The sequence below is a fragment of the Carcharodon carcharias genome, chromosome 31, assembly GCF_017639515.1.
Source record: "Carcharodon carcharias isolate sCarCar2 chromosome 31, sCarCar2.pri, whole genome shotgun sequence".
In the NCBI taxonomy this organism is placed as follows: domain Eukaryota; kingdom Metazoa; phylum Chordata; class Chondrichthyes; order Lamniformes; family Lamnidae; genus Carcharodon; species Carcharodon carcharias.
The window spans coordinates 3,993,740-4,020,271 of record NC_054497.1 but is presented as its reverse complement, the minus strand read 5'-3'; the positions used below and the strand labels follow the sequence as shown (position 1 = coordinate 4,020,271).

Below are 26,532 nucleotides of genomic sequence, written 5' to 3'. Positions count from 1 at the left end.
GTCCCATGGCACTTCACAGGAGCGTAATCAGACAAAAATTACCACTGAGCCGAAGAACGAAACATTAACACGTGACCAAAAGCTTGGTCAAAGAGGTAGGTTTTAAGCAGTGTCTTAAAGGAGAGAGAGTGAGAGAGAGAGGGAGAGAGAGAGAGAGAGAGAGAGAGGCAGAAAGGTTTAGGGAGGGAGTTCCAGAGGTTTGGGGCCCAGATAGCATAGGCATGGCTGCCAATGGTGGAGCGAGGGGTCAAGGGAATGTATTGTAGGCTCACATCTGGGCTCTCCAATTTGATCGATGTGTTCACTGTGGAAATGAACAAAGACAGTGGGTTGAGTAGTTGGCCTCCACCTATCACTGGCCCCCTATCGAGGTCTCCTGTCCCACCCCCTTCTACCAGCTTATATTTTATGTCATTTCTATATGTCTTAGTCCTGATGAAGAGTCACACGGACTCGAAACATCAACTGTATCCCTCTCCACAGATGCTGTCAGACCTGCTGAGCTTTTCCAGGTATTTTTGCTTTTGTTCTAGATTTCCAGCATCTGCAGTATTTTGCTTTTATTAAAGACAGTAGGTTGTTTTGTGCTGCATCTGATTAATTGTTCCTTACAGGGAAGACGCTAGCTTAATCAGATTCTGTAAAAACTTTTCAGCTTTTATTCAGCCACCATGAATGATCCCCTGACGACATGCAGAAAGGTTATAACATACTTTCATGTTGACATGTGGCTGAGCTCATTGACAAATTCTCCGCCACTAGGCTAAACAGATGTCCCATTAGCACCTTTGATCTTGCCCACTAATTATCCAGTCCAACTACTCTCTAATGGACCTTTTCCCAGGTGAGCTTCTCCCCGTGATCCCACATATACCCATAGTCTCATCTTGCTGCTTTCAGTCAGCCACTTAGCCTAGACTGCTTGCAAGCAACACTGTGTGGAATGTGCTAATAGCTTAATGGACCTGATGGGTCACTGTTGTTCAACTTTAATGTAATGCATTGTGAATTGTTTCTACGTTGTAACATAGTTGTACCCATGGGAATGCAAAAATCTCTTTTAAAATTCTCTCTGCTCCCATTAACATTTAACACATTTATATATTAGTAAAAATCTTGTGCAGGACATGCACTTCATGTCCATAACTGTTACTTTCTACAGTCGTGATTATAAATTGCACATTTTATCTGAGACTTAAAAGCATTTATCTTTTTAAATTGTTATGTCGACATTTCCCATTCAAATTTATTATGTCAACTGTCACGCTGTAGTTGAAGGCTCTGACCACTAGGTGGGTCCGTGGAGCAGGTTTTTCCAGTCTGTGTCAACAACAGCAGCTTGCATTTATGTAGCACCTTTAATGTAGTAAAGCATCCTGAGTTGCTTCACGTGAGCACTATCAAACAAAATTTAGCACCAAGCCACTTTAGGAATGTGACTAAAAGCTTTGTCGAAGAGGTAGGTTTTAAGGAGTGTGTTAAAGGAGGAGAGAGAGAGGCAAGAGGGGCTTAGGAAGGGAATTCCAGGTGTTCTCAGCTTACACACGCACACATATGTATATATATATATATATATATATATACATATACATACCATAATCTATTGATTATGGGTAACACCAGAGGCAATAGTGTGATCCTTCGAATACTATTGGAATGAACACTTTGCACCTGTATAACGTTCAATTGTTCTGTGTTTGTTTATGAGCCTGGTAACTGATCTATGCTCACTGTGCTTGATTGATTAGGCCAAGGTGTGGACTCAGAGCAAAGTAAACAGACACCACAGAAGCTACTGGAAGCCCAGCTGTAAGCATGAGTGCAAGCAATATGTGATCGCAGAGACATTTGAAAGCCTGTAAAGCACTTTGAAACTCATGTCATCTCTGCACTGCTCTGAGATATATAAAATATTCAATCATCTGTACACCTCAGCGTAGCAAATTGTCTCCAAAGTATGGTATATGTTATTTATGTTGATAAGGAGATGCCAGATTATTTGAGAAATTTTATGAAAGTGGTAAAATACAATGTTTTTTCTGCTTGAAAGAGGACAAAACTCCATGAATTAGAAATTTGACAGTAAGATCAACTGAGTAGTCTGGGTTTTGAAACCGTGTTACCTGTTGTCAGGGGAGCTGCTTGTTGCTAATGGGCCTTAGTGTGGACACATGGTTTTCTGGGCAACAGCAGAGCAGGGAGCACTAAGAGAGATCCTTCATCTGAGCTGTTGACCCATCTTGCTGAGGTTGGCAGAGGAGAGGGCGGTAGACATTTCTATTAGGGAGCACTGACCCCTGCTCTTCCTTTGAATAGTGCCACTGAATCTTGTGCATCCACCTGAGAGAGCAGATATTGAGCATTTAGGGCCTTGCTGACAGTGCAGGACTGGGGATAATGGGTGAAGCCAGTCGATGCCTGCAGAGGTTGTGCCTGTGGCCCAAGGGCGTAATTACAGCCTTTAGCCTACCACACCAAAAAAAAAATTCATTTATATAGCACCATGGAACATATATAGCAACTCACCAAAGCACTTGACAGCCAATGAAGCACTTTTGGAGTGTAGCCATTGTTGAAACACCACAGCCAATTTGCACACAGCAAGATCCCATCAATAGCAATGATGAGCCAACCCATTTTGGCGATATTGTTGGGGAGTGAATTATTGGCCAGGATATCAGGGGGAGAGATCCCCACATTGTTCTTTGAACATCTGTTGTGAGATCCAGCTGAGAGGGAAGACAAGGTCCACGTTTATAACCATTCAACCAGACGACAGCACCAGCCTGCAGTATGGAACTTGGAACATCGGCTTAAAATTTTAGCTCCAATTCCTGGAGAAAGGCTCGAGTCCATGGCCTTTGAACTCAAAGCGTCCTACCGCCGAGCCAAATGAAACAGCTGGGCACCACGGAGACAAGCTCCAGGAAACAACCCCTACCTACCAGGCATGGAGAATAAAGCAGAGGAGTAAAAGTAAGAACGCTTCTTTTCGTGAAGTTGACCCACAAAAAAGAGATTCATTCTACAGTGTTGGTGCAGTTTCCATTCGATTGAAAGAGACGGCTTCCAGTTTCGTTTTAAAACCTGATTAGAGGCAGATTGGCCAGGAAGAAGTTCCAAAAATTTTCACAGTCCTTCCCCCGCCCCCCACCCTCAGCTTTGGAAGCCTTCTCCGACAGCAATCAGCACAGGAAGAGGTAAAGTAAGTGAGACCATATGCCTGGAATTTCCCAATTGATCTAACTGTTGTAAACCTCAAAGTCAGTTCGAGGGATTAATCGCCGTTGCTGAGGGATGTTTATAGTTTGGCGGATCCCTGTAAATCACTAGGTGCGGGTGAAGTTCAGAAAGCTTGAAATGCGTCTGCTGGACAGATGTCCTGGATGTTCCTCTTGGGTGGAATCCTGGCAGGAGGACAGACTGGTAGGACTGGTGCCCACTGGAATTGTCCATTGCTGACCCTCAGCAATAATTTAACATCACCTTAGCCAGTACAATCTCTGCAGGAGGAATTTGGCTGCCATGGATCTCACAGGGTAAAATAAAAATGATCAACTGACACGCTAGCAATAGCCCTATATTAAAGAGCCATTTAAAATGCTAAACTCCCAATCCCACTAGTGTTAAATTGTTCAATTGTTCTGCGTTTGATTATGTGAGTCTGGTAACCGATCTACGCTCACTGTGCTTGATTGGTTAAGCCTGGATGCAGACTCAGAGCAAAATAAGTCAACACCACTGAAGTTTCTGGAAGCTGAGCTGTAAGCTTGAGTGCAGACATTTTGTAATTGCAGAGATATTTTAAAGTTCCTGTAAATAAATCTGTTACATACAGGGGAGACGGTGATGTAGTGGTGTCGCTGGACTAGGGATCCAGAAGCCCAAGGGAGCATGGGTTCAAATCCCACCATGGCAGCTGGTGGAATTTAAATTCAATGAATGTGCCTGGAATATAAAGATAGTCTCAGTAATAGTAACCATGACAACCATCATCAATTGTTGTAAAAACCCATCCAGCTCATCAATGCCCATTCTGACCTACATGTGACTCCAAACCCACAGCAATGTGGTTGACTATTAACGTCCTCTGAAATGGCCTTAGCAAGCCACTCAGTTCAAGGGCAATTAGGGATGGGCAACAAATGCTGACCTTGCCAGTGATGCCCACATCCCATCCCAAGAAACTAGTGTCACCTCTGCATTGTTCTGCGATATATAAAGCACACAAAACCAACACATCATGGTAGTGCTAGGTGTCAAGAGCACAGAAGTGCTTATAAACAAGTTGATATATAACACGACGTGCAACATATGACATTATCCCTTTAGCACCATCCAATTTGAATACACTCATCCGAATTTGGGCAGTACTGAAGGAGTGCTGTATCATCTAAGGTGCTTTTTATTCAGAAAAGACCTTACCCTCTAGGGTGAATGTGAAAGATCCCAAAGCAGTATTTGGAAGAGTTCTGCCCTGTGCTTAGGCTGATGTTTATCCCTCAACCAACACCTAAAAGGATATTATCTGGCCATTATCATGTTGTTTGTGGGAGCTTGCTATGCAAATCGACCACCATGGTTCCTACATTGTAATAATGTCCGCAAAATTTTTTTCACTGGCTGTAAAGCATTTTGGCACTTCCTGAGGTCGTGAGAGGTGCTATATAAATGCAGGGTCTTCTTTATTTAATGGAAAAATAGTAGAACTGTGATTTTAAAAGGGGGACTGGATTATGCCTGCACACCCTGGTCCTTCAATTAACCCTGTTTCATTGAAAACTACTCTTGATCTTGGTTCCAAGTCCGTGTTGCCATGGGAGACATTAAGTGTTAACACAATGGACTTTTGTGCTTTATCTGTTATATAGAAGAGAGCTGCAGGACCTAAATTTACACTTTATTTTTGGTCTTTTTATCTTTGCTTTAAAGAAGTATATATATTTTTTGATACCAATGTGGCTTTTCTTTTTAAAAAAACACAACATGGGAGATTCCAGGTAAGTAAATGAAGACTTTTTTTCAGGAAGCTGAGGAAATGGTTCCATTTATAACTTAATGGTCTTCCCCTGACGGACAATGTTTCCCCACAGAGAGGGAGAGCGAGAGAGAGAGAGAAAGAGTAAAAGAAATTAAGAGGTGGCTCAGTCCATGTTGGGTTTTATCAAATAGCCATTGAATGTGACATAAGTGTCAACATCATCACTATAGACGGCGTTCTCCCGCTCGCGTTTGTAAAGTCGGACCCAAACTTCATCGTTCTCTTGCAGCTCCAGCATAATGCTTTGGCTTTGCATAATGCTGCGATCGCTGGGTTGTGCGTAGCAAATGACCATGTCTTGGTCATTCTTCATGATGTGAAGATAGGTCTCCTTAAAGTTCCACGTGTGGATGTTGAGGTTGAAGTAGTAAATTCCTGGGATGTAGCAGTAGAACTTGCCCTTGAACATGTTGAAGTGACCGTAGAGGTTCACAAAGGTCGTGTCAAAGACCAAGGTTTGGTAGTAGTCACTGCTGTGCAGTCCTTTCTTGCGGCCCACCGAGAAGGCTGAATAGTGCTGCTTGTAGGAGTCCCCGGGGATGCCAGCTTGCCCCCGGTCTCCTTTAGATCCCGTTGGGCCTTGTAATCCTATTGGGCCTTCCTTGCCAAGTTTTCCATGAGGCCCTCGTTCGCCCCTTTCACCTTTGTCCCCTGAAAGAAATAGAAGATAGTCAAAGATCCGGTTTATTACTGCCTATTCCAAGCACATTGGAGGTGGGGACCATGGTGGGGTGGGTTGAAAACTAATAGTAAATACACAAAAACTGTGTGTGCAACCTCAGAGCCAGTGAACCCAAGAAATAGGACCTGGAGTAGACCACTACGTTCTTCGAGTCTGCACCGCCAGTTAATAACATCATGGCTGATCTTTGTGAACCACGTTCTGGTTCATCTACTGTTAGCAGAGGCAATCACAATAGATTCAATTATTCCCTTGGAAAGGGAGACAAGCAAAAACTCAAACCATTTGAGTCATTGTATATGGGAATTGTGGAAAGGTTGAGCAGCAAAAACATAACAAAACATGGGCCAATCATAAAGAAAAGACATAGATGAAGCGTGTGGAAGGATGATACATTTTAGTAGGAAGAATGAAGGGAGGCACTATAAACTAAAGGGTACAATACTAAAGGGGGTGCAGGAACTGAGATATCTGGTAGCCTGTGTTTGAAGGGGGCAGGGATGGTTGATAAAGTGGTTAAAAGGCATAAGGGATCTTGAGCTTTGTAAACAGAGGCATAGGACTCAATAATATGGCAGAGGGTGGGGGCAGATGGCTCACCCCTTGCCGGAAACCATGTCAGAGTGGGGCCAACATGCTCCACACTGACCCGCCCCGCACTAAAGCACTGTGGGGCAAACTAACGAGGGCTGGGTGGGACTTCTGTCCCTCATTAGGAAGGAAGTTCTGCCCCCTGGAGCTGCGGGCCAATTGGTCCCGGATCAGTCCCAGTGGGAAGGCATCAGTGACAGCTGCCAGCGCTACAGGAGAGGAGGAAGGCCAGAGCCCATGGATCCCCGGAGCAGGTAAGTCCGGGCTCTTGGGCCGGGAGGGTTTGGGTAGGTTAGGGAGAAGGGCGGGAGTGGGTTTTTAAGGGAGGGAGTGGGTAGGAAGGAAGGGCGGGGTATTGACGCAAGGCGAGAGAACTCCACGATTGGCAAAGGGCAGCCCCCTGCAGAATGATCTTACTTCCCACCCTTTAGACGTTTGATTTTTTTTTTAAAAACCAGCCTTCCCACTCCTCCCCGTTTTATGGCGTATTATCAGCGTCAATTGACTTAATAACAAGTCTAGTTAACTGTTGATTATTCATTTAAATATGGCGAGTGGTCTGCCGACTTCGAGACCTGCCTGCCCCCTGTGTTATGGGGGAGAGCTGATGGTGGGCAGGAAGGTGGCAGGATGGGTGCTCACCCTATTTTACACACCCGACGAGGGCACCTAAAATTCAGCACATGGAGTACAGAAGCCAAGAAATTATGATGAATTGAAGTAATTTACAGTGGATGCCGGAAAGCAGAACTAAAAACAGAAAGCACTGGAACTATTTCAGCAGGTCTGTGGAGAGAGAAACAGAGTTAACGTTTCAAGTCCAAAATGACTCTTCTTCAGAGCTGAAAGTTATGACGAACTGTTGTAAAACACCGGTTTGGTCCCAACTATAGTGCGGTGCCCCACTCTGGGCATTGCTGGGCATCGTTCTTTAGGAAGGATGTGAAGGCTTTACAGGGAACATGCAGAAGAGATTCACAAGCAAGTGTTCCAGGGATCAGAGACTTCAGTTATGCTGCTCGATTGGCAACGTTGTGGGGGGTTTGTTCCCCTGAGAGAAGAGAGTGCTGAGAGGAGATTTGATAGCGATGTTCAAAATCACGAGGTATCCGGGCAGAGTTGACAGAGATGAACTGTTCTCTTTGGCAGAGGGTCAAGGACCAGAGAACACAGATTTAAGGTGGCTGGCAAAAGAAGCAAAGGTGACATGAGAATGCTTCTGAGCGTGGTGCAGGCAGGTTCAACTGTGGCTTTTAAAGGGGAATTGGATAAACACCTGAAGAACATTCCGAGCCTGCCAGTGGTGGGCTTTCACTTTTAGCAGCTCTACAAATTTTCCCATCCTGGCCATGACACTGCCCGATGGGGTTGGAAAATCCCATCAAAAGATTTGCAATGGATACAGGGAAAGCACTGGGAAATGGGAATAGCTGAATTGCTCTTGCGGAGACCCAGCAAGGATTTGATGGGCTGAATGGCCCTCTTCTTTGCTGTAACCATTTTATGATTCGAGGATTCAATGGACTGGAGCAAGAAATTATTTTAAAAGGCTCTTGGTATTCTTGTCCTTATCTCAAAAGGTGCTGAATATAAAGGAGTCGAGGTAAATCTGGAATATGAAGCTAGTCTCAATAATGGTGACTGTGAAACCATTGCCGATTGCTGTAAAAACCCATCTGATTCACTAATGTCCTTTAGGGAAGGAAATCTGCTGTCCTTACCTGGTCTGGCCTACATGTGACTCCAGACCCACAGCAATGTGGTTGACTCTTAACAGACCTCTGGAATGGCCTAGCAAACCACTCAGTTCAAGGGCAATTAGGGATGGGCAACAAATGTTGACCTTACCAGCAAAGTTCACATCTCATAAAAGAAAAAAATAAACAAAAATGTTATATATAAATTTCCGGTCAGGACATCTGGAGTACTGCATTCAGCTCTCCTCTAGAAAGATATATTGACCTTGGAGGGGGTGCCGTGCAGATCCAGCAGAAAGGGCTTAAAGGGTTAAATTCCGAGGACAGAAAGCACAGACTAGGCTTGTATTCCTTTGAGTGTGGAAGATTAAGGATTGATCTAGTTGAGATATTTAAGACAATTACAGGACTTGATAGGATAGATAGATGTAGTATAAGGGTCTGGCACATATAGGGTTAACATGGAGCTGAGTACAGTACCACCCACACAGTGATGTAAGAGAACACATGACCTACACCTAGGAATTAGCCTAGTGTTGGACAGAGCTGTGTGTACAAGCAAGTATGGAGACTAATCCTAGCTTGAACCCTTTATTGTATCTATGAACATAGTCCTTGTAGTTAATAAATACATACAGTTAACCCACTTAAGACTATAAAGACTTCAATAAGACCTACTGAATGTAATCCAACACTCTGCAATAATAGAGACTATTTCCCCTTGGTCAGAGCCAAGGAGCATGACCTTAAAATTTGAGCTAGACATTCAGGGGTGATGCCAGGCATCACTTTTTAAAAGTTCATTTATGGGAGGTGGACATCGTTGGCATGGCCAGCATTTATTGCCCATCCCTCATTGCCCTTCAAGGTGGTGGTGAGCTGCCTTTTTGACAACTGAGTTGCTTGGTAGGCCATTTCACAGGGCTGTTAAAAGTCAACCAAGCATATTGGCACAAAGTATGGTGGAAATCTGAAGCTCTCTCCGCGAAAAAGCTATGGAGGTTGCTGGGGGGGAAGGTGGCGGGGGGGGGGGGTGGAAATTTAAAATAAAAGTCATCGCTGAGACTGAGAGATTTTGTTTGGTAAGGTTCCTAAGGGTTATGGAACCAAAGTGGGTAGATGGAGTTAAGAAAGAGATCAGCCATAATCTAATTGAATGGTGGGATAGGCTCAAGGGGCTGAATGGCCTCCACCTGTCCCAATGTTTGTAATTCTCTGCTCTCCTTCAAATTGTAGCATGGGATCTTTCCTGTGAGGGCAGATAGGGCCTTAGTTTTATGGCTCACTCAAAAGACAGCACCTCCAACAGTGCAGCTCACCCTCAGTCCTGGCACTGGAGTGCTACCCCTGGCACTGGTTATGCATGCAAGTCCCTGGAGTGGGATTTGAGCCCACAGTCTTCAGACTCAGAGACAAGAGTACTACCCACTAAGCCGTAGTTGACAACGAAAGTTTAATGGTTTATTTAAACATCTGTAAAGGAAAAAGTCCCCATTATTTAAGATAGTTCAGGCACAGCAGGATCACCTTTCCAGCGAGGAGTGGTCTTTCCAGTGGGTGCATCATGCAGAACCCTGGCCTGATGCCTTGGGGCCCTCAGTGCCAACACCATGCCCCAAGTGGGAGTGTGGGTCCCTGAAATCAGCTGCCATATAATCGCTGCTGTTTACATCAGCTTCTTCAGACATGTGTTAGTAAGAACGTAAGGAATAGGAGCAGGAGTAGGCCATTCGGCCCCTTGAGCCTGTCCCGCCATTCCATCAAATCATGGCCTAACCTCCACTTTATGGGGGGGATGATGGTGGAGTGCGAATATCACTGGAGTCGTAATGCAGAGGCCTAGGCTAATACTCAGAAGGCATGGGGCTAAACCACACCATTTAGGCAGCTGGAGGACTTTAAATTCAATTCATAAATCTGAAATTGAGAGCTGGTCTCAGTAAAGGTGACCATGACAACTATCATCGAATGTTATAAGAGCCCACCTGCTCCACTAATGCCCCTTTAGGGGAGGAAATCTGCCATCCTTACCTGGTCTGGCCTACATGTGACTCCAGACCCAGAGCAACAGTGGTTGACTCCTAACTGCCCCTCTTCAAATGCCGAGCAAGTCACTCAGTTCAAGGGCAATTAGGGATGGGCAACCAATGCTGGCCTTGGCTGCGATGCCCCAATTCTGTGAAAGAATAAAGAAAAGAAAACCTTTCCTGCCCGTCCCCTGTAACTCTTGAGTCTCTTGTCAATCAAAAGTTTGCCTAACACAGCCTTGAATATACTCAATCACTCAGCCTCTGCTACTTGCTGGGGGAGAGAATTCCAAACACTAACGGCTCCCTGAAAGAAGAAATTCCTCCTCATCTCTATCTTAAATGGGAGACCCCCTAGTTCCGAAATTGGGGAAAACATCTTCTCAGCATCTACCCTGTTACCACCCACCCCCCCTCAGAATCTGACATGTTTCAATAAGATCACCCCTCATTCTTCTAAACTCCAATGCGTAAAGGCCCAACCTGCTCAACGTCTCCCCATAAAGGCTACTCCTTCAACCCCAGGGATCAGCCGAGTGAACCTTCTCTGAACTGCCCCCGATGCGAGGATATCCCTCCTTCACCAAACCTCTTTCTGAATCTTTGTTACATAAATAATCTGGAGTTACAAGCTGCACCGCAGAGCAGCATCTGACTAATTCTATCACAGATGCCTGTGACAGTACATGGAGATCATCACTGTCAGTTTATAATTTACAACAGGTCAGTACTTAACCGAGTTATGCTGTACATCCCAGTAAAACCTGTTGACCTTCCGAAGCTCTTATCCTGTAAAAAGCTCCATGCACGCAGTGAATTATAGTCCTACAAACGACAGTAATTTATCACCCAGCATTGGCAATTTAATATCTTCCATCCGACCCTGTCAACATTCTCATAAAAATAATTATCTGTCTTTCAGATGAGACGTTAAACCAAGGCTCTGCCTTTGCTCTCTGAGGTGGAGGTAAAAGACCACACAGCACTATTCAGCAAAGGAACAGAGGCGTTCTCCCAGGCGTCCTGGTCAGCAGTTTGCCCTAAGAACAACATCACCAAAAAATAAACATATTATCCAGTCATTAGCACGTGGGGGTTGGAGCAGGTGAAGCTGGATAGAAAGCCAGCGATAGGTGGGGACGAAGGAGAGATTGACAGTGATGTCATGACCTAAAGGATAAAGGGAGTGTTAATGCTCTGGGGACTTGGATTTGAATCCCACCACGGCAGGTGGTGAAATTTGAATTCCATAAAAATCTGGAATTAAAGGTCTGACGATGACAACGGGACCGTTGTCAATTGTTGTAAATACCCATCTGGCTCACTAATGCCTTTTAGGAGAGGAAATCTACTGTCCTTACCTGGTCTGGCCTACTCCAGACCCACAGCAATGAGCAAGGACAATTAGGGCTGGGCAATAATTGCTGGTCTAGCCAGTGATGCCCACATCCCATGAAAAATTTTTTAAAAAGTGATGTGGCATTCTGGATATATGTGTATATATGCACATGACAATATAGTCCCTGAATCATTTTGGAACAATATAGCAGCGGCTGCAATTTTGAAATTGGAAATTAAGATTGAGTGACTTCTATGCTCCTAGAGGGGGCAGGTTGAAATTGATCCTAGTGTTCCCTGATGTGAAGTTGTCTGAGCTTTAATTTTGTGGAACGTCAATGTGCAACATGGAATCTTAGGGGCAACATAAAGACCTTGGGTCAAAATGGATCACTGAAGAGAGTTGAGAGAAGAAACTTGCAACAGGGAGGGTCATGTACCCCAACAAAGGAAGATGCTTTGAAGGTTACTTTCATCTTGAGAGTCTTGCCTAGATATCTTTATTTAAAATAAAGGATGGAAAATTGATGGGCTCTGTTACAAGGATGAAAACCTTCCGTATCTCACTTTCCTACGCTTTCCTATCTACACTTAAACAGCAAGAGGGAAATCTGCACCCTCAATTTGCACATTTACATTAATCCGTCTGGATCTTATGCTGCAGAAAAGAACAAATTTTAATTGGTCTGATTTAGGATTTATCCACCAGTGCTAAGAGCAGCCCTTTCTAAACCTACAGGCTCTTAAAATCCAGCAGAGAATTAGTGAAGTGATATTAAGACTGTGTTTCCGGGACTTTCATGGTAGGGTTCCCAGAGTTCAGGGGCTGGATGGATCTGCAGGGCTGAAAGTTTGTTGGATTAGTTAATTTAATGAAAGGAAAGGCTATTTAACATCTTTCATGTCCTCAGAATTCCCCGAAGCACTTTACGATAAATGAAATACTTTTTGAAGTAAAGTCGCTGTATGAAACGCAGCAGCTAATCTGCCCATAATGTGATCAGAACCAGATCATTTGCTTTAGTGATATTGGGGGAGGGATAAATATTGGGCAGGGAGAATTCCCCTGCTCTTTTTCAAATAGTGCCATGGGGTCCTTTTGCATCCACCTGAGAGGGCCTCAGTTGAATGTCACAGCTGAAAGACAACATCTCCAACAGTGCAGTACTTCAAGCACTGTGCTGGAGTATCAGTCTGGGTTTTGTACAAAAGTCTCTGGAGCGAGACTTGAACCCACAACCTTCTGACTCAAAGGTGAGAGTGCGCATAACCAAAGAAATAACATTAAATGGAATCAGTTAATGATGAATTTTAGGGGTCCCATCAACACCGTGGGTAAGTTGCATACTCCATTATGATATGTCAGTGCTATAACGGATCCATGGCTGACACAGTTTCATTTCTTTCATCACTTAGTTTAAGCTTCTGTTCCCCACTAATGATGCAAGTGTAAATTCAATTCAAATTATATTGGAAAATTGCCAATGCAAAGCATTGTCAAAAGTTGCTATTTAACTGACAGTGTGTATTATCTCAGACTGAGGAATGAAGAGAAAGCATTGCAGAAATATGGGGAAAGAGCAGGGGGGATGTGACTAATTGAATTGCTCTTTGAAAGAGCCGTGTGTAATATCTTGCTTGTGCTGTGTTACAGTTCACTCAGGGAATCTAAGTTGCTATGGCAACATGCATTTTTACATGCATGTTGTAGAACTGAGCTATGGATAGCGATGGTATTTCTTTCTGTTGTAATATGCCTTTAAGAGAAGTCAGCCTGACATCACTAGAAGGGAAATTGTGTCATGTGATCCAGACTTCGCTTCACTTTTGCTTTGAACAGAAAGCCCACACACACAGCTCTGGTGTCTTCAAGCTTTATACCTGTGTACAACTGTTCTCACGTGCCTAGTCTCAATAAGTGAACCCACAAATCCCTTATGGCCGATTGGTGCCTTGCGTCATTATAATAACATGACACTTTCCATCACATGGCTGACCAGGAATCTCTCCCGCTCTTACTGCCTGCCATTGGCATATATTGGAAGGGCTTTTTTCCCCTTTATTCTTTCCTGCAATGTGGGTGTCGCTGGCAAGGCCAACATGTGTTGCCCGTCCCTAATTGCCCTTGAACTGAGTGGCATTGCAGAGGTCAGTTAAGGGTCAACCACATTGCTGTGTGCCTGGAGTCACATGTAGGCCAGACCAGGTGAGGATGGCAGATTTCCTTCCCTAAAGGGGGAGGGCAAATAGCGAACCAGATGGGTTTTGAAACAACAATCATAGTTTCATGATCACCATCACTGAGACCAGTTTTATATTTCAGATCACTTAATTGAATAATTGCATCCCACCAGCGGCTGTGGTGGGATTTGAACCCACGTTCCCAGAGAATTAGCCTGGCCTCTAGATTATTAGCTCGATGATGTTACCGCTATGCCAGCGTCTCTCCGTTTGGCCACATTATGAACATACCTTCCTTGGCCGTCAAGTCCTGTTGTGGGACTTGAACCTGGAGCTTCAGTCTCAGAGGCAGGGATGCTACCCACAGCGTCACATGTCATGTGCTACAGAGCGCATCTTCAAGCATACGCCAGAAATTAAAAGCAATTTTTTTGCACTGCGTAAAACAGGAGAGATCTGAAAATTGACACCAATGCGCACGGCCACAAGCCAAAGTTCTCTGTTACCTTTGAGAATGGTGATGTTGATATGCGGATGGATGTGTGCCATGGGATATGGTGGGTAGTAACCGTCTTGCTGTGGACCTGATGCCGGGTTGGGTGCTACAGTTGGATGCGTGGGGTATTCATGCGGATCGCAGCACCGGGTGCATTTGCCCTGAGTCGATGTATCCTCCTCAGTCAGCTCGCTGGAAGGGGCTCCAGTTGTGAGTGTCAAACAAATGGAGAGAAGGACATGCCCCAGGAGTCTTCTAGTCACCATTACTAACTGCAAAAGGCAAAGAGAAATGCGGCTCATCGTAAAAACAGTAGCAGTGCTGATTGGCAAAACAATCCTTTCACACCCAGCTTCAAACTCAGTTCAGGGCATTTAAACAAAACCCCTCTCCCTTTTCATGGAATGTGGGCATTAATGGCGAGGCCAGCCTTTGTTACCCATCCCTAATCGCCCTTGAATTGAGGGCAGTTAAGAGTCGACCACATTGTTGTGGGGTCTGGAGTCACAGGTAGGCCAGACCAGGTGAAGATGGTAGATTTCCTTCCCTAAAGGGCATTAGCGAGCCAGATGAGTTTTTTTTTAACAACAATCAATGATAGATGTCATGGTTACCATTACTAATCACAGAATCTCACAGTGCTGAGGAGGCCCTTCAGCCCATCGAGTCTGCACCAACATGTGAGAAACACCTGACCTACCTACCTAATCCCATTTATGGCCTTGAATGTTATGACGTGCCAAGTGCTCATCCAGGTACTTTTTAAAGGATGTGAGGCAACCCGTCTCCACCACCCTCCCAGGCAGCGCATTCCAGACCGTCACCACCTTCTGGGTAAAAAAAGTTTTCCTTTCCATCCCCCCTTGACCTCCTGCCCCTCTCCTTGAACTTGTGTCCCCTCGTGGCTGACCCTTCAACTAAGGAGAACAGCTGCTCCCTATCCATCCTGTCCATGCCCCTCATAATCTTGTACACCTCCATCAGGTCGCCCCTCAATCTTCTCTGCTCCAACGAAAACAACCCAGGTCTATCCAACCTCTCTTCATAACTTAAATGTTTCATCCCAGGCAACATCCTGGTGAATCTCCTCTGCACCCCCTCCAGCGCAATCACATCCTTCCTATAATGTGGTAACCAGAACTGCACACAGTACTCCAGCTGTAGCCTCACCAAGGTTCTATACAACTCCAACATGACCTCCCTACTTTTGTAATCTATGCCTCGATTGATAAAGGCAAGTGGCCCTGATGCTTTTCTCACCACCCCACTAACGTGCCCCTCCGCCTTCAGAGAACTATGGACACACACGCCAAGGTTCCTTCGTTCCTCAAAACTTCCTACTGTCATGCCGTTCATTGAATATTTCCTTGTCAAATTACTCCTTCTAAGGTGTCTCACCTCACACTTATCAAGGTTAAATTCCAACTGTTGTTTATCTGCCCATTTGACCATCCCGTCTATATCTTCCTGTAGCCCAAGACACTCAACCTCACTGTTAACCACCCGGCCAATCTTTGTGTCATCCGCAAAGTTACTAATCCTACCCCACCACATAATCATTTATGTCATTTATATAAATGACAAGTAATAGGGGACCCAGCACAGATCCCTGTGGTACACCACTGGACACTGGCTTCCAGTCACTAAAGCATCCTTCTGTCATCACTCCCTGTCTCCTACAACTAAGCCAATTTTGAATCCACCTCATCAAATTACCCTGTATCCCATGTGCATTTGCCTTCTTTATAAGTCTCCCATGTGGGACCTTGTCAAAGGCTTTGCTGAAATCCATATAAACTACATCAACTACACCAACCTCATCTACACACCTGGTCACCTCTTCAAAAAATTTAATCAAATTTATTAGGCATGTCCTCCCTCTGACAAAGCCATGCTGACTATCCCTGATCAAACCTTGCCTTTCCAAGTGGAGATAGATTCTCTCCTTCAGAATTTTCTCCAATAGTTTCCCTACCACTGATGTGAGACTCACTGGCCTGTAGTTCCCTGGCTTATCTCTACAACCCTTCTTAAATAGCGGAACCACATTAGCTGTTCTCCAATCCTCTGGCACCTCCCCTGTGGCCAGAGAGGAATTAATAATCTGGGTCAGAGCCCCTGCGATCTCCTCCCTTGCCTCCCTCAGCAGTCTGGGACACAAATTGTCCGGACCTGGAGATTTGTCCATTTTTAAGCCTGCCAACACCTCCAATACCTTGTCACTCCCAATATCAATTTGCTCAAGAACCTCGCAGTCTCTCTCCCCGAGTTCCATACCTTCATCCTCGTTGTCTTGGGTGAAGACAGATGTGAAGTACTCGTTTAACACTCTACCGATGTTCTCTGGCTCCACCCATAGATTGCCCCCTTGGTCCCTAGTGGGCCCTCCTCTTTCCCTGGTTATCCTCTTCCCATTGATATTCTTATAGAATATCTTGGGATTTTCCCTATTTTTATCAGCCAGATCTTTCTCATATCCCCTCTTTGCTCTCCTGATTGTTTTCTTAAGCTCCACCCTGCACTGTCTGTACTCCACTAATGCCCCTGCTGATTTGCTTCCCTTGTACCTGCTAAAAACCTTTCTTTTCCTTCTCATCGTAACCTGAATATCTCTGGTCATCCATGGTTCTCTGGGCTTGTTACTCCTTCCTATCACCCTAGAGGGAACATGTTGAGCCTGTACCCTCCCCATTTCTTTTTTTTGAATGCCCCCCCCCACTGTTCTTCTGTAGATTTCCCCACAAGTAGCTGTTCCCAGTCTACACTGGCCAGTTCCCGCCTTATTTTACTAAAATCCACTCTCCCCCAATCCAAAACATTTTTTTTTGCAACTTGTCTATTTTCTTTGTCCATAACATGTTTAAATGGTAGCTTTATATTCTAGACTTATTAATCAAATTTAAATTCCTCCAATTACCATAGTGGGATTTGAACTTGTGGCCCCAGATCAGTAACCTGTGCCACTAGATTACTAGTCCAGTGACATTAGCACTACGACACCATCTCCCCCATACTGGGAAACCTAAGGAAACCTAAGCTTTAGGTCCAGGACATCATCAAGATAGAAACAATAGCAAAGAATTAAAGAGAGAAAGAGTTATTGGGCTGTAATCATGGGGCAAATGTTAGTAATTAACCTACATGTCAGCCTTGGCTCAGTGGGTAATGTGCTTGCCTGTTGGGTTAGAAGTTTTGTGGGTTCAATTTACACTCCAGAGACTAGGCTGATATTCCTTGTGCCGTACTGAGGGAGTGCTGCACTGTCCTTTAGTTGAGACACAAAGCTGAGGTCCTGTCTGCTCTCTTTAAGGTGTACTATTTCAAAAAAGCGATAGAGTTCTGCCCAGGCACCTGGTCCACATTCGTCGCTCAACCAGTACCACTCAAGCAAATGATTGGGCCATTATTGCACTGTTGTTTTTTTGGGACTTTTCCTACAAAGTTTGCACTGATTGGGCTGCTCGTTTCCCATGTTACAACAGCAACTGCACTTCAAAAGCACCACAATTTAGGAAGGGTCCTTGAGAGGGTACAGAGGAGATTTACCAGAATGGTTCCAGGGATGAAGGAATTTAGCTAAAGGTTAAGTTGGAGAAGCTGAGATAATTCTTCTAAGTGAAAATAAGATTGAAGGGAGGTTTGATAGAGGTTTAGATAATGTTGACAAATCAGCCCATTGGCTGATGGTACAAGGACTATGGGGACACAGATTTAAGACTTTGAGCAAGAAATGCTGGGTAAATGTGAGAAAGAACCTTTTTATACAGCAAATGGTAATGATCTGTAACTCGCTGTCCATGAGGGTAGTGGAAGCAGAGGCGCTGAATGATTTCAGAAGGAGGCAATTGAGGGAAATAAACTTCCAGGGCTACAGGGATAGAGTGGGGGAATGGTACTGATTGGATTGCTTGACAGAGAGTTGACATGGACTCAATGGGCCGAATGGCCTTCTCCTGTGCTGTAGTGATTCTAGAACTTTCTTTCTCTCTCTGTCAGCAATTCCCATTAGGAAGTGTTGATTGAGAATTGAGATTGGAAGTCAGTGGTTGGATTACCTTGGTTTTCCCACCTTGTCAGAATTAACGGAGAGACAGTTGGGGATTTACAAGTCGGATGCTGGAATTTGGACCTGAAATGGCCGATGTTTTTTACTGTCACCCTGAACTCCAAGTCAGGAAGGTCAACTCATCAAAATGTACCCCTACAGGAATGAGGTAGAGTTGGAAGAAAAGGGGAGACAAGCAGCGTAACTGCTTTTGCAGTCACCCCTGGATATTGGAACGTTCTTGTGGCAAACAGTAGTGCTGTCCAAGACAACCAGGGAAGATCCAGCACTCTAAGCAACCTGCAGAAGACAATTTTAACCTAGTTCTAGTGGGTCTACAACATAAAGAATGAGAAGCAAATAATCTTTGTAATTTAGGCTTTGAGAGGAGTGTGATGGGTTATAGTTCGCTCAGGGAACCTAGGTTGCTATGGCACATGCATTTGGACATGCCGGTTGTAGTCTGGAGCTATGGATCCAACATCCTTTCTGTCACATGGCTGACCAGGAATCTCTCTTACTGCCTGTCATTGGCGTGTGTTGGAAGAATTGGCAGGTTAATACTCAACCTGTTTGGCTGCATTATGAACACACCTTCCTTAGCCATCAAGTCCTGGACTGGGACTAGAACCCAGAGCTTCTAGTGCGGAGGTCAGGATACTACCCTGTGCACCACAAGACCTCCATGTGATGTATAGTAGAAGGGTCAAAACACCATGAAGAGATGTAGCCTAACTTGCTGAAACAAAAAAAACTGAACATGAAAATGTATAATAACCAAGTGTTTGAGAACCATCGAACACTAAAGGAAAACTATTAATTTACCAGGGCCTCTAGACACCAGACGCATTATTAACACTAAAGACTATGGCACAATTGTCTCATGTCAAGCAGGATGCATAGTGCCAACATCTCCAACCTTACTGACAAAATAAGCAATTTTTACTTTCATCTGCACCAGTTTAGTGAGCTAGTAATTACCACAAGAGCTAGTCATTAGCACAAGAACTAGTCAAGAAAGATGTTGACATGGGATTTATTACTTTGTGGTGGCGTCATGTGAATATCTGAGGCCACCAGTGATTGGAAACATACCAAGTGTGAGACTGCTAGGAATCAAATCTATATTTTCCTCAACCTGTTTGGCTGCATTATGAACAAGCCTTCCTTGGCCATCAAGTCCTAGGCTGGGACCACCTAGGATTAGAATGATAAGTGCTGACTCTCATAATAATTTTTTTTAAAGGGACACGTACAATAAAGGATAGAATAGCTTGAACTGTTCGAATCTCTGATAATCCCACAGTGGCCCGACTGCATTTAAGATTACAAACTCCATTAGCGCTTACCTCAAGATATTGCTGTAAAAAGAGACATGCTGTCAAAGCTTTTTGTCTTGCACTCATCAGGATAGATAGAAGAATGCCAAATTTCAAAGGGAGCAACAATTTATACTACCTGAGAAAAGGGTGCTGATTGTTTGGCTAGTAGACTCTGATTGATTGAGGCATTGCCATGGAGAATGCACAAAGGAACTATTTTCCCCCATGTTTTTGTTTAATTCAAAATTGTCATAATGCCTGGACATGTTCCTCTTGCTTGCAGAAGACAGGTACCTGCTTATGAATATATGTAGCTTCTAGCAAGCATAAGTGAGCCACATGTGAGACCGAATGATAATCTTGGTTATTAGTATAAATCTTAGCACACTCATGATTGTTCAAAGTGCTGTCCAAATGTGGAACCAAGATTAGACATTATGTTCTGAGTTTTGCAAGCATGGATTGGTTGAGTACAGTCAGTACTCTGCCTGTTGTGAACAACCATTTGGATGTATGATCTATATAATTAGCATCGTACCAGCACTGAAATTCATATACCATTCATCTCAAGACGTTTACAATGGGCTGCAGCATGTTGCAGTGTCAGCTGTGGTTTTGTGTACAACACGCTTGCCTCTAAGTCAGTGGATTGTGGGTTCAAACCTCTCTGCAGAGATCTGAGTACAAAATCCAGGTTAACACATCAGTGCAGCTCTGTTGGAGTTTCCATCTTTCAGGAGAGATGTTAAACTGAGGTTCTGTCTACTTTCTCAGACAGGCATGGATACCCCATTTTGATCAGGGAAGTCCTCCCCAGTGTCCTGAGTCAATCTGTATCCCTCAACTCACCCCACAAACATAAATTATCTGGCCATGATCTTTGTGGGAGCTTGCTGTGCACAAACCACATTCCCTATATCACAATAGGGACCGCACTCTGAAAAGTATTTCATTGGCTGTAAACTGCCTTGTGATGCCTCAAGGTTATGAAAGGTGCTATATAAATGCAAGCACTTCCTTCCAGTTTGAGAATGATCAACTCCAATTCATCAGATTCTAGTAACATTATTAATTACATTATTAGTTAACAAAGGCATTAAGCAAAGCAAGGTAGAGAATATAGACTTCAGAAGTAATGGTGTATAGATGGAAGATGCATCTGCCTGACTGGTACATAAGTAAAGGCAACTATCAGGAGACAGAGCAGTCCTTCCAGCTACCCTCACCACGCTAATATATTCCCTTCCCTATTTTGTACACTGAGATTCAAAAATCACTTGTAAAAACTTGGAACCATTAATAGAGCAAACAGAAGCAACAACAACTTATACTTTTATAGTTCCTTTAATGTAATAAAACTCCCAAGGCACGTCTCAGGAGCATCTAAATCAAAATATGACACCTGTCGTGTGAGTTATAATGATGTAAAGGCACCAATCACTCATAAGGGATTGTGTAAATACACGTCGTGGGTTGATTCTAGGCATGTGTGAACAGATATATTGATAGTAAGCTTGATAATACATCAGCAGCAGAGCTGTCTATGTGTGCTCCATTGAAAGCAAAAGTGAAACTAAAGCTGGATTGCATGGCACACTTCCTTTGTAGTGATGTCACGCTGAAATCTATGAAAGGTATGTTACAACATTCCCATTTTCTTTGTAAAGAATTTCTCCACCCGCCCTTCCAAAGAAGCATAACTGTTTACAACACATGTTCACGTTTATAAGATACTAGGTCAGATGGTTGAAAGGTTGGTAAAAGAGGTACATTTTAAAGGAGGAAAGCACGATAGTGAAGTGAAGAGGCTCAGGGAGGAAAGGGTCTCCCTGAGGAAAAGCGTAAGGACCCAGGTAGCTGAAGACATGGCCACCACTAGCGGAGCGATTAAAATTGGGGGTGCTCAAGAGACCAGAATTAGATGAGCGCAGAGATATTGAAGGGCGATAGAGGTGGAGGAGATAAGAGAGAAGAGCACCCTACGCTTAATCACGCTGAAAGCAATGGCTTTGGGTATGGTGCGCAAGTTGCACATATGTGAGCAAATATTGTGACCATAACCATCTGGTATGTCCAGATCCAGCAAAAGGGTAAAAAAAACCTATCTGGTTGTTAGTACAACATCTGTGTATTAATGATGGATGACCCAACACTGGAGGAGCTCCATGAGCAAGAATATTGGTGGGTCACGTGTCAGGAATGATGGAGGACTAGCTCTTCCAGATACCAGTGGTAGCAATTAGTAGCTTTTTTGAGGAAAGGGATAAAGATGTGATGACTAGTGAAATTATTGTTGCATATGTTTTTGAATTCTAATAGAACCGACTTCAACCTATTTTCAGTGTTTAACACCCAGGCTGTCTCTTTTCAATCTTGGCTCCCAGTGGGTGCGTTTTTTTCTTAACTTTGAATTTAGTCAAGGTTTGATTTGGCATGGTGCGCTGAATCCAGCCGTTGGCAGGTGGGATTTATGAATGAGGTTACAGTTGTGCTACTTCTTGTCAGGTTGACCGAGAGCGCTGGAACAGCCTGAGGCCTGGGTTTCTCTTGTTTTTGAGGTACTATATCCTGTCATATCATTAGCTGGATGCACTCAAAACAAGTCTGTCTCCCTTCATCCGATTTAATTGTCTGCCCAAAATCACTTCCATCTGATGTCATTATATGTGTGGAGATCAAAGGAGCAAAGAACTCATAAATAGGAAGATGCTTAGTAATTGAACAGAATTCCTGCTGGGCCTTGGAATAGCGAATACTCTTTGAATCTAAAAGTTAGCTTGTTCAATGGGCCACTTATGATTTAAACTGGTAAAATAATTTTTTTCCCAAAGTTTTGTTAAAGACAAAAAGGACTTGCATTTATATATCACCTTATCATATCATTGGGACATTCCGGAGCACTTTATTAGTTGAATACACAGATAGTTCCCTGGCCAGCTTCCCATTCACCTTCTTCAACTTGTTCAAAACTCACGCAAAGTATTGTTCACCCCCGCACTCATTGATCTACTTCGGCCCCTGGCTGTCCAATGTCGCCAATTTAGCATTCTGCTCCTTGTGTTTAAATCCCTTCATGGTCTCACCCTCTCTCTATCTCTGAAATTTCCTGCCTCCTCTAGTCTCTGTTCCTCTCTGATTCTGCCATCTTGTGAATTCCTCCCCTTCCTTTCACTCGACCAATGGCAGCTGTACATTGAATCACTAGGCTCCATCCTCTAAAAATTGCCTCCCTAAACCCCTCCATTTTCTCCTTCCTCCTTTAAATCCTTCTAAAAACCACCTCCCTGTTAAACTTTTGTTCACTCTTTCTAATATATTCTCCTTTGGCTCAGCACCCATATTTTTTGATTATCCATCTGTAAAATGCCTTGGGATTTTTTTATAGTAATATAAGAATTGTTAGACAATTAAAAATTCAAGGCCTACCTCTAGCTCACCTTCTACCATCCTGGTAGGCACAAGATGGAGTTAGATATTACTGAAAAGAGAGACATGTTGCTGAAGCTTTTTGTCTTGCACTCATCAGGACAGATGCATGAATGCCAGATTTCAAATGATCATAATTACTACGACAGGAGAAAAGGGTGCCGATTGGTTGGGAAGTCAACACTGATTGGCTGAGGTGTTGTCATGTAGAAAACAACAGGGAACTATAGACTCCCTAAGCTCCGGGGTAATTCAAAGAAGTCACAAGGCTTGAACATATTCCTTTGGTTTGCAGAGAACGAGTCCCTGCATATGAATATGTTGCTTCTAGCAAGTGTAAATGAGCCACGTTTTGACCTCAACTGATTATCTTAAATTGGTTGTTAGTATAGCTATTAACACACTCAGGACTGTTCCACAAGTGCTGTCCAATTGCAGAATCACATCTAACAGTAGACATTTTGTTTTGGGTTTTGGAGTTGTTGACTAATCACAGTGACCAATCTTTATTGATTAGTCCAACAATGTGAGGGCTTGCTCAGATTGCCCCCGTTAGGAATGGTGAAAGAAGCCATTTCATCAACCAAGCTGGGATCAGCGGTAGAACGCAAACTGCATCAAACTCACAGTTACCTAGAAGGTCCACATCAGGAAAAATGATGATGGGGGGAACTGAAGCATTTTAACCTGGTGGAACTATGACAATGATGAAGATTCTGAAGAAGAGGATGAGAATAATGAAGACCCATCTACACAAGAGTCTATCGAGCAAAAGAAAAGCCCCAAAGTTCTGCTGACTAACATTTTCTCCACCCCCCACCACCCCCCAGCCCCCACACCAGTTGTGATGCAGCCACCTGGTTATGATGGAAGGGGGGGATGATGTGGATCTGAGAGTCTTCAGCCCTTACTTGCGATAACATCAGAGAAGCATCTCCCTTTATTTGGAGAAATCAATTAAACAGCTTCATTCAAATCCAGGGTCGATTATCTTCCTTTGATGACTTATTGCGTACATGTGTTATCCTGTGTGACTCTGAACCATTGCAGGCCAGAATATCACCCTAGTAGGTGCTGAGGTAACTGATCTTCACTAGGCTGACTCCTAGGATGGAGGGGTTGCCGTATGATGAAAGCCGAGCAAGTCGGGCCGATACTCATTGGAGTTTTGAAGAATGAGAGGTGATCTAATCGGAACATATAAGATTCTGAGGAAAGTTGACAGAGTACATGCTGAGAGGATATTTTTCCCTTGTGGGGGAATCTAGAACAGTTTAAAGATAAGGGATCTCCAATTTAAGATGAAGTTGAGGAGGAATTTCTTCTCTCAGAAGGTTGTTAGTCTGTGGAACTCTCTTCCACAGAGAGTAATGGAGGCTGGGCCATTGAATATACCCAAGGCCGAATTAAGACAGATTTTTGATTGACAAGGGAGTCAAGGCTTAGGGGGAACAGGCAGGAAAGTGGAGTTGAGGCCATAATCAGACCAGCCTTATCTTATTGAATGGCGGAGCAGGCTTGAGGGGCTGAATGGCCTTCTCCTGCTCCTATTTCCGTATGATCTTATTTATTATGAGGCAAAATGTTCCCATTGCCGCAATTCCCTTAATTAAGTAGGCAGAAATATCTAGAAAGATCCTGAAGCAATGGACAAAGTAAACTGTAGAATTCTAGCTTGTAACCAGGGTGATTGCAATCCTGGATCACGTATCCTGGTGTAGGAAGGGCTGTGGCATAAATTGGTTCGGGTCCATTTCTGGGCACAAACACTGCACACGCCAAAAGAGTTTGGGCTGAAGACCACCCAAATTTAGTCCTCGGGCCTTGTCTTAATATTTTGTCAGCGCTGCGTGGACGAACTTGTCCATGTCGAGGGAACCGATTTCGGGCTCCCTCCCACTCCAGTAATGAGGGCTGAGTGGTGGTGAAGTCCTGGAAGGAAAGCAGGAAGGGGGAAGGATTGCAAGACTGCAGTGACCCTCCGGAGTTGTGTGGAACCGGGAGCAACAGTCCTGTTCTACCTGACCGCCACCGCCCCCCACCATCAAACTCAAAAAGAAAATTCTTAACCAGCATCCAAGTCAGCAAAAGCTGAGGGGAGTTACCTGGAGCATGACACTCTCAAGGCAGTACAACTTGTGAGGTCCTAAACCAGGCATTAGATCACAGAATGGTTACAGCACAGGAGAAGGCCATTCAGCCCATCATATCTGTGCCAGCTGTCCGAAAGAGCAATGCACCTAGTGCCACTCCCTTGCCTTCTCCCCTTAGCCCTGAACATTCTTCCTTTTCAGATAATAATCTAATTCCCCTCTGAATTCCGCGATTGAATCTGCCTCCACCACACTGTCAGGCAGCGCATTCCAGATCCTAACCACTCGCTGTGTGGAAAAGTTTCTCCTCATGGCTCCAATGCTTCTTTTGCCAATTATCTTAAACTTGTGCCCTCTTGTTCTCAATCCTTCCACCAATGGGAACAGTTTCTCCCTTAGCTGCTCTGTCCTCACCATTTTGTATGCCTCTATCAAATCTCCTCTCGACCTTCTCTTCTCCAAGAAAAACAGTCCCAACTTCTCCAATCTATCCACGTAACTGAAGTTCCTCATCCCTGGAACCGTTCTCGTGAATCTTTTCTGCGCTCCCACCAATGCCTTCACATCTTTCCCAAAGTGTGGTGCCCAAAGCTGGGCATAACGCTTGAGTTGAGGCAGTTAGATCCTTCCTGAGCATTATCAAGTGGCGCCAGCTTTGGCCCACATCAGGTGCTTGAAAAATGACCCAATCCAAAATCGGGTCAGAGGTCTTTAGGATATCCACAGGGCTTAGGTCATTGATCCCCAAAATTGGTCTAATTTCTACCACACCGGGAATCTCATTTCTATCTCAATGAACCCTGATGGTGAAAAATTGTTGAAAATGGCAACTGAAGAGGCTAAAATTCATCAACATGTAACCAGGGGCCTAAGGACAAATCAGTCCTTTTCCATAAAAGCAAAGAACTGCGAATGCTGGAAATCCAAAACAAAAACAGAAACAGAAATACCTGGAAAAACTCAGCAGGTCTGGCAGCATCGGCGGAGAAGAGCACAGTTGACGTTTCAAGTCCTTATGACCCTTCATGACCCCCTGCCCCAACATGCCCCGCCCTAATGCTACTGTCATTGGACACCTGACCCCCTCCATCTTGGCAGAGCAACACCCTCCCACAACCAATTGGAAAGTAGCTGCCAGTGGTCTGATAACCCCCGGAGCAGTGTCCCAGCCTGTTCTGTTGAAGGGTCATGAGGACTCAAAAGGTCAACTGTGCACTTCTCCGCCGATGCTGCCAGACCTGCTGAGTTTTTCCAGGTATTTCTGTTTCTGTTTTTGTTTCACTCCTTTTGCCAATTTAACTAAACCAAAACTGGAGGCTGAATTATTTCCTGATTTACCTCTGAGAGTTCTGAAAGATTTAAAACAGCAACGTTTACCTCATTTTATATTCCCCACCTCCCCCACTCTCCACCACCACCAGTTCTCCTCCCCTCCTCTCCCGAAGGTGCCAACTCAGTCTGGGACACTGCTTCGGGGGTTATCAGACTACTGGCAGCCACTTTCCAGTTGGTCGTGGGAGGGCGTTGCTCTGCCAAGGTAGAGGGAGTCAGGTGTCCAATGACAGGAGCATTAGGGCAGGTCACATTGGGGCA

At 44.3% G+C, this 26,532-nt stretch overlaps 1 protein-coding gene across 2 annotated transcripts in view; it reads right to left on the bottom strand.

The window, feature by feature from the left end:
* Nucleotides 1–4,089: 4,089 nt before the first annotated feature.
* LOC121271784 (complement C1q tumor necrosis factor-related protein 1-like) overlaps nucleotides 4,090–26,532 on the bottom strand; it is a 38,407-nt gene continuing 15,964 nt past the window's right edge. For both annotated transcript variants that reach the window (XM_041178057.1, XM_041178056.1), the window contains 2 exons: nucleotides 14,064–14,325; nucleotides 4,090–5,692 (listed from right to left, as the gene is read on the bottom strand). In XM_041178057.1, coding sequence (XP_041033991.1) covers nucleotides 5,145–5,692; nucleotides 14,064–14,319 — 804 coding nt within the window. In that variant the 5' untranslated portion in view covers nucleotides 14,320–14,325 and the 3' untranslated portion in view covers nucleotides 4,090–5,144. The remainder of the gene's footprint in view (nucleotides 5,693–14,063; nucleotides 14,326–26,532) is intronic.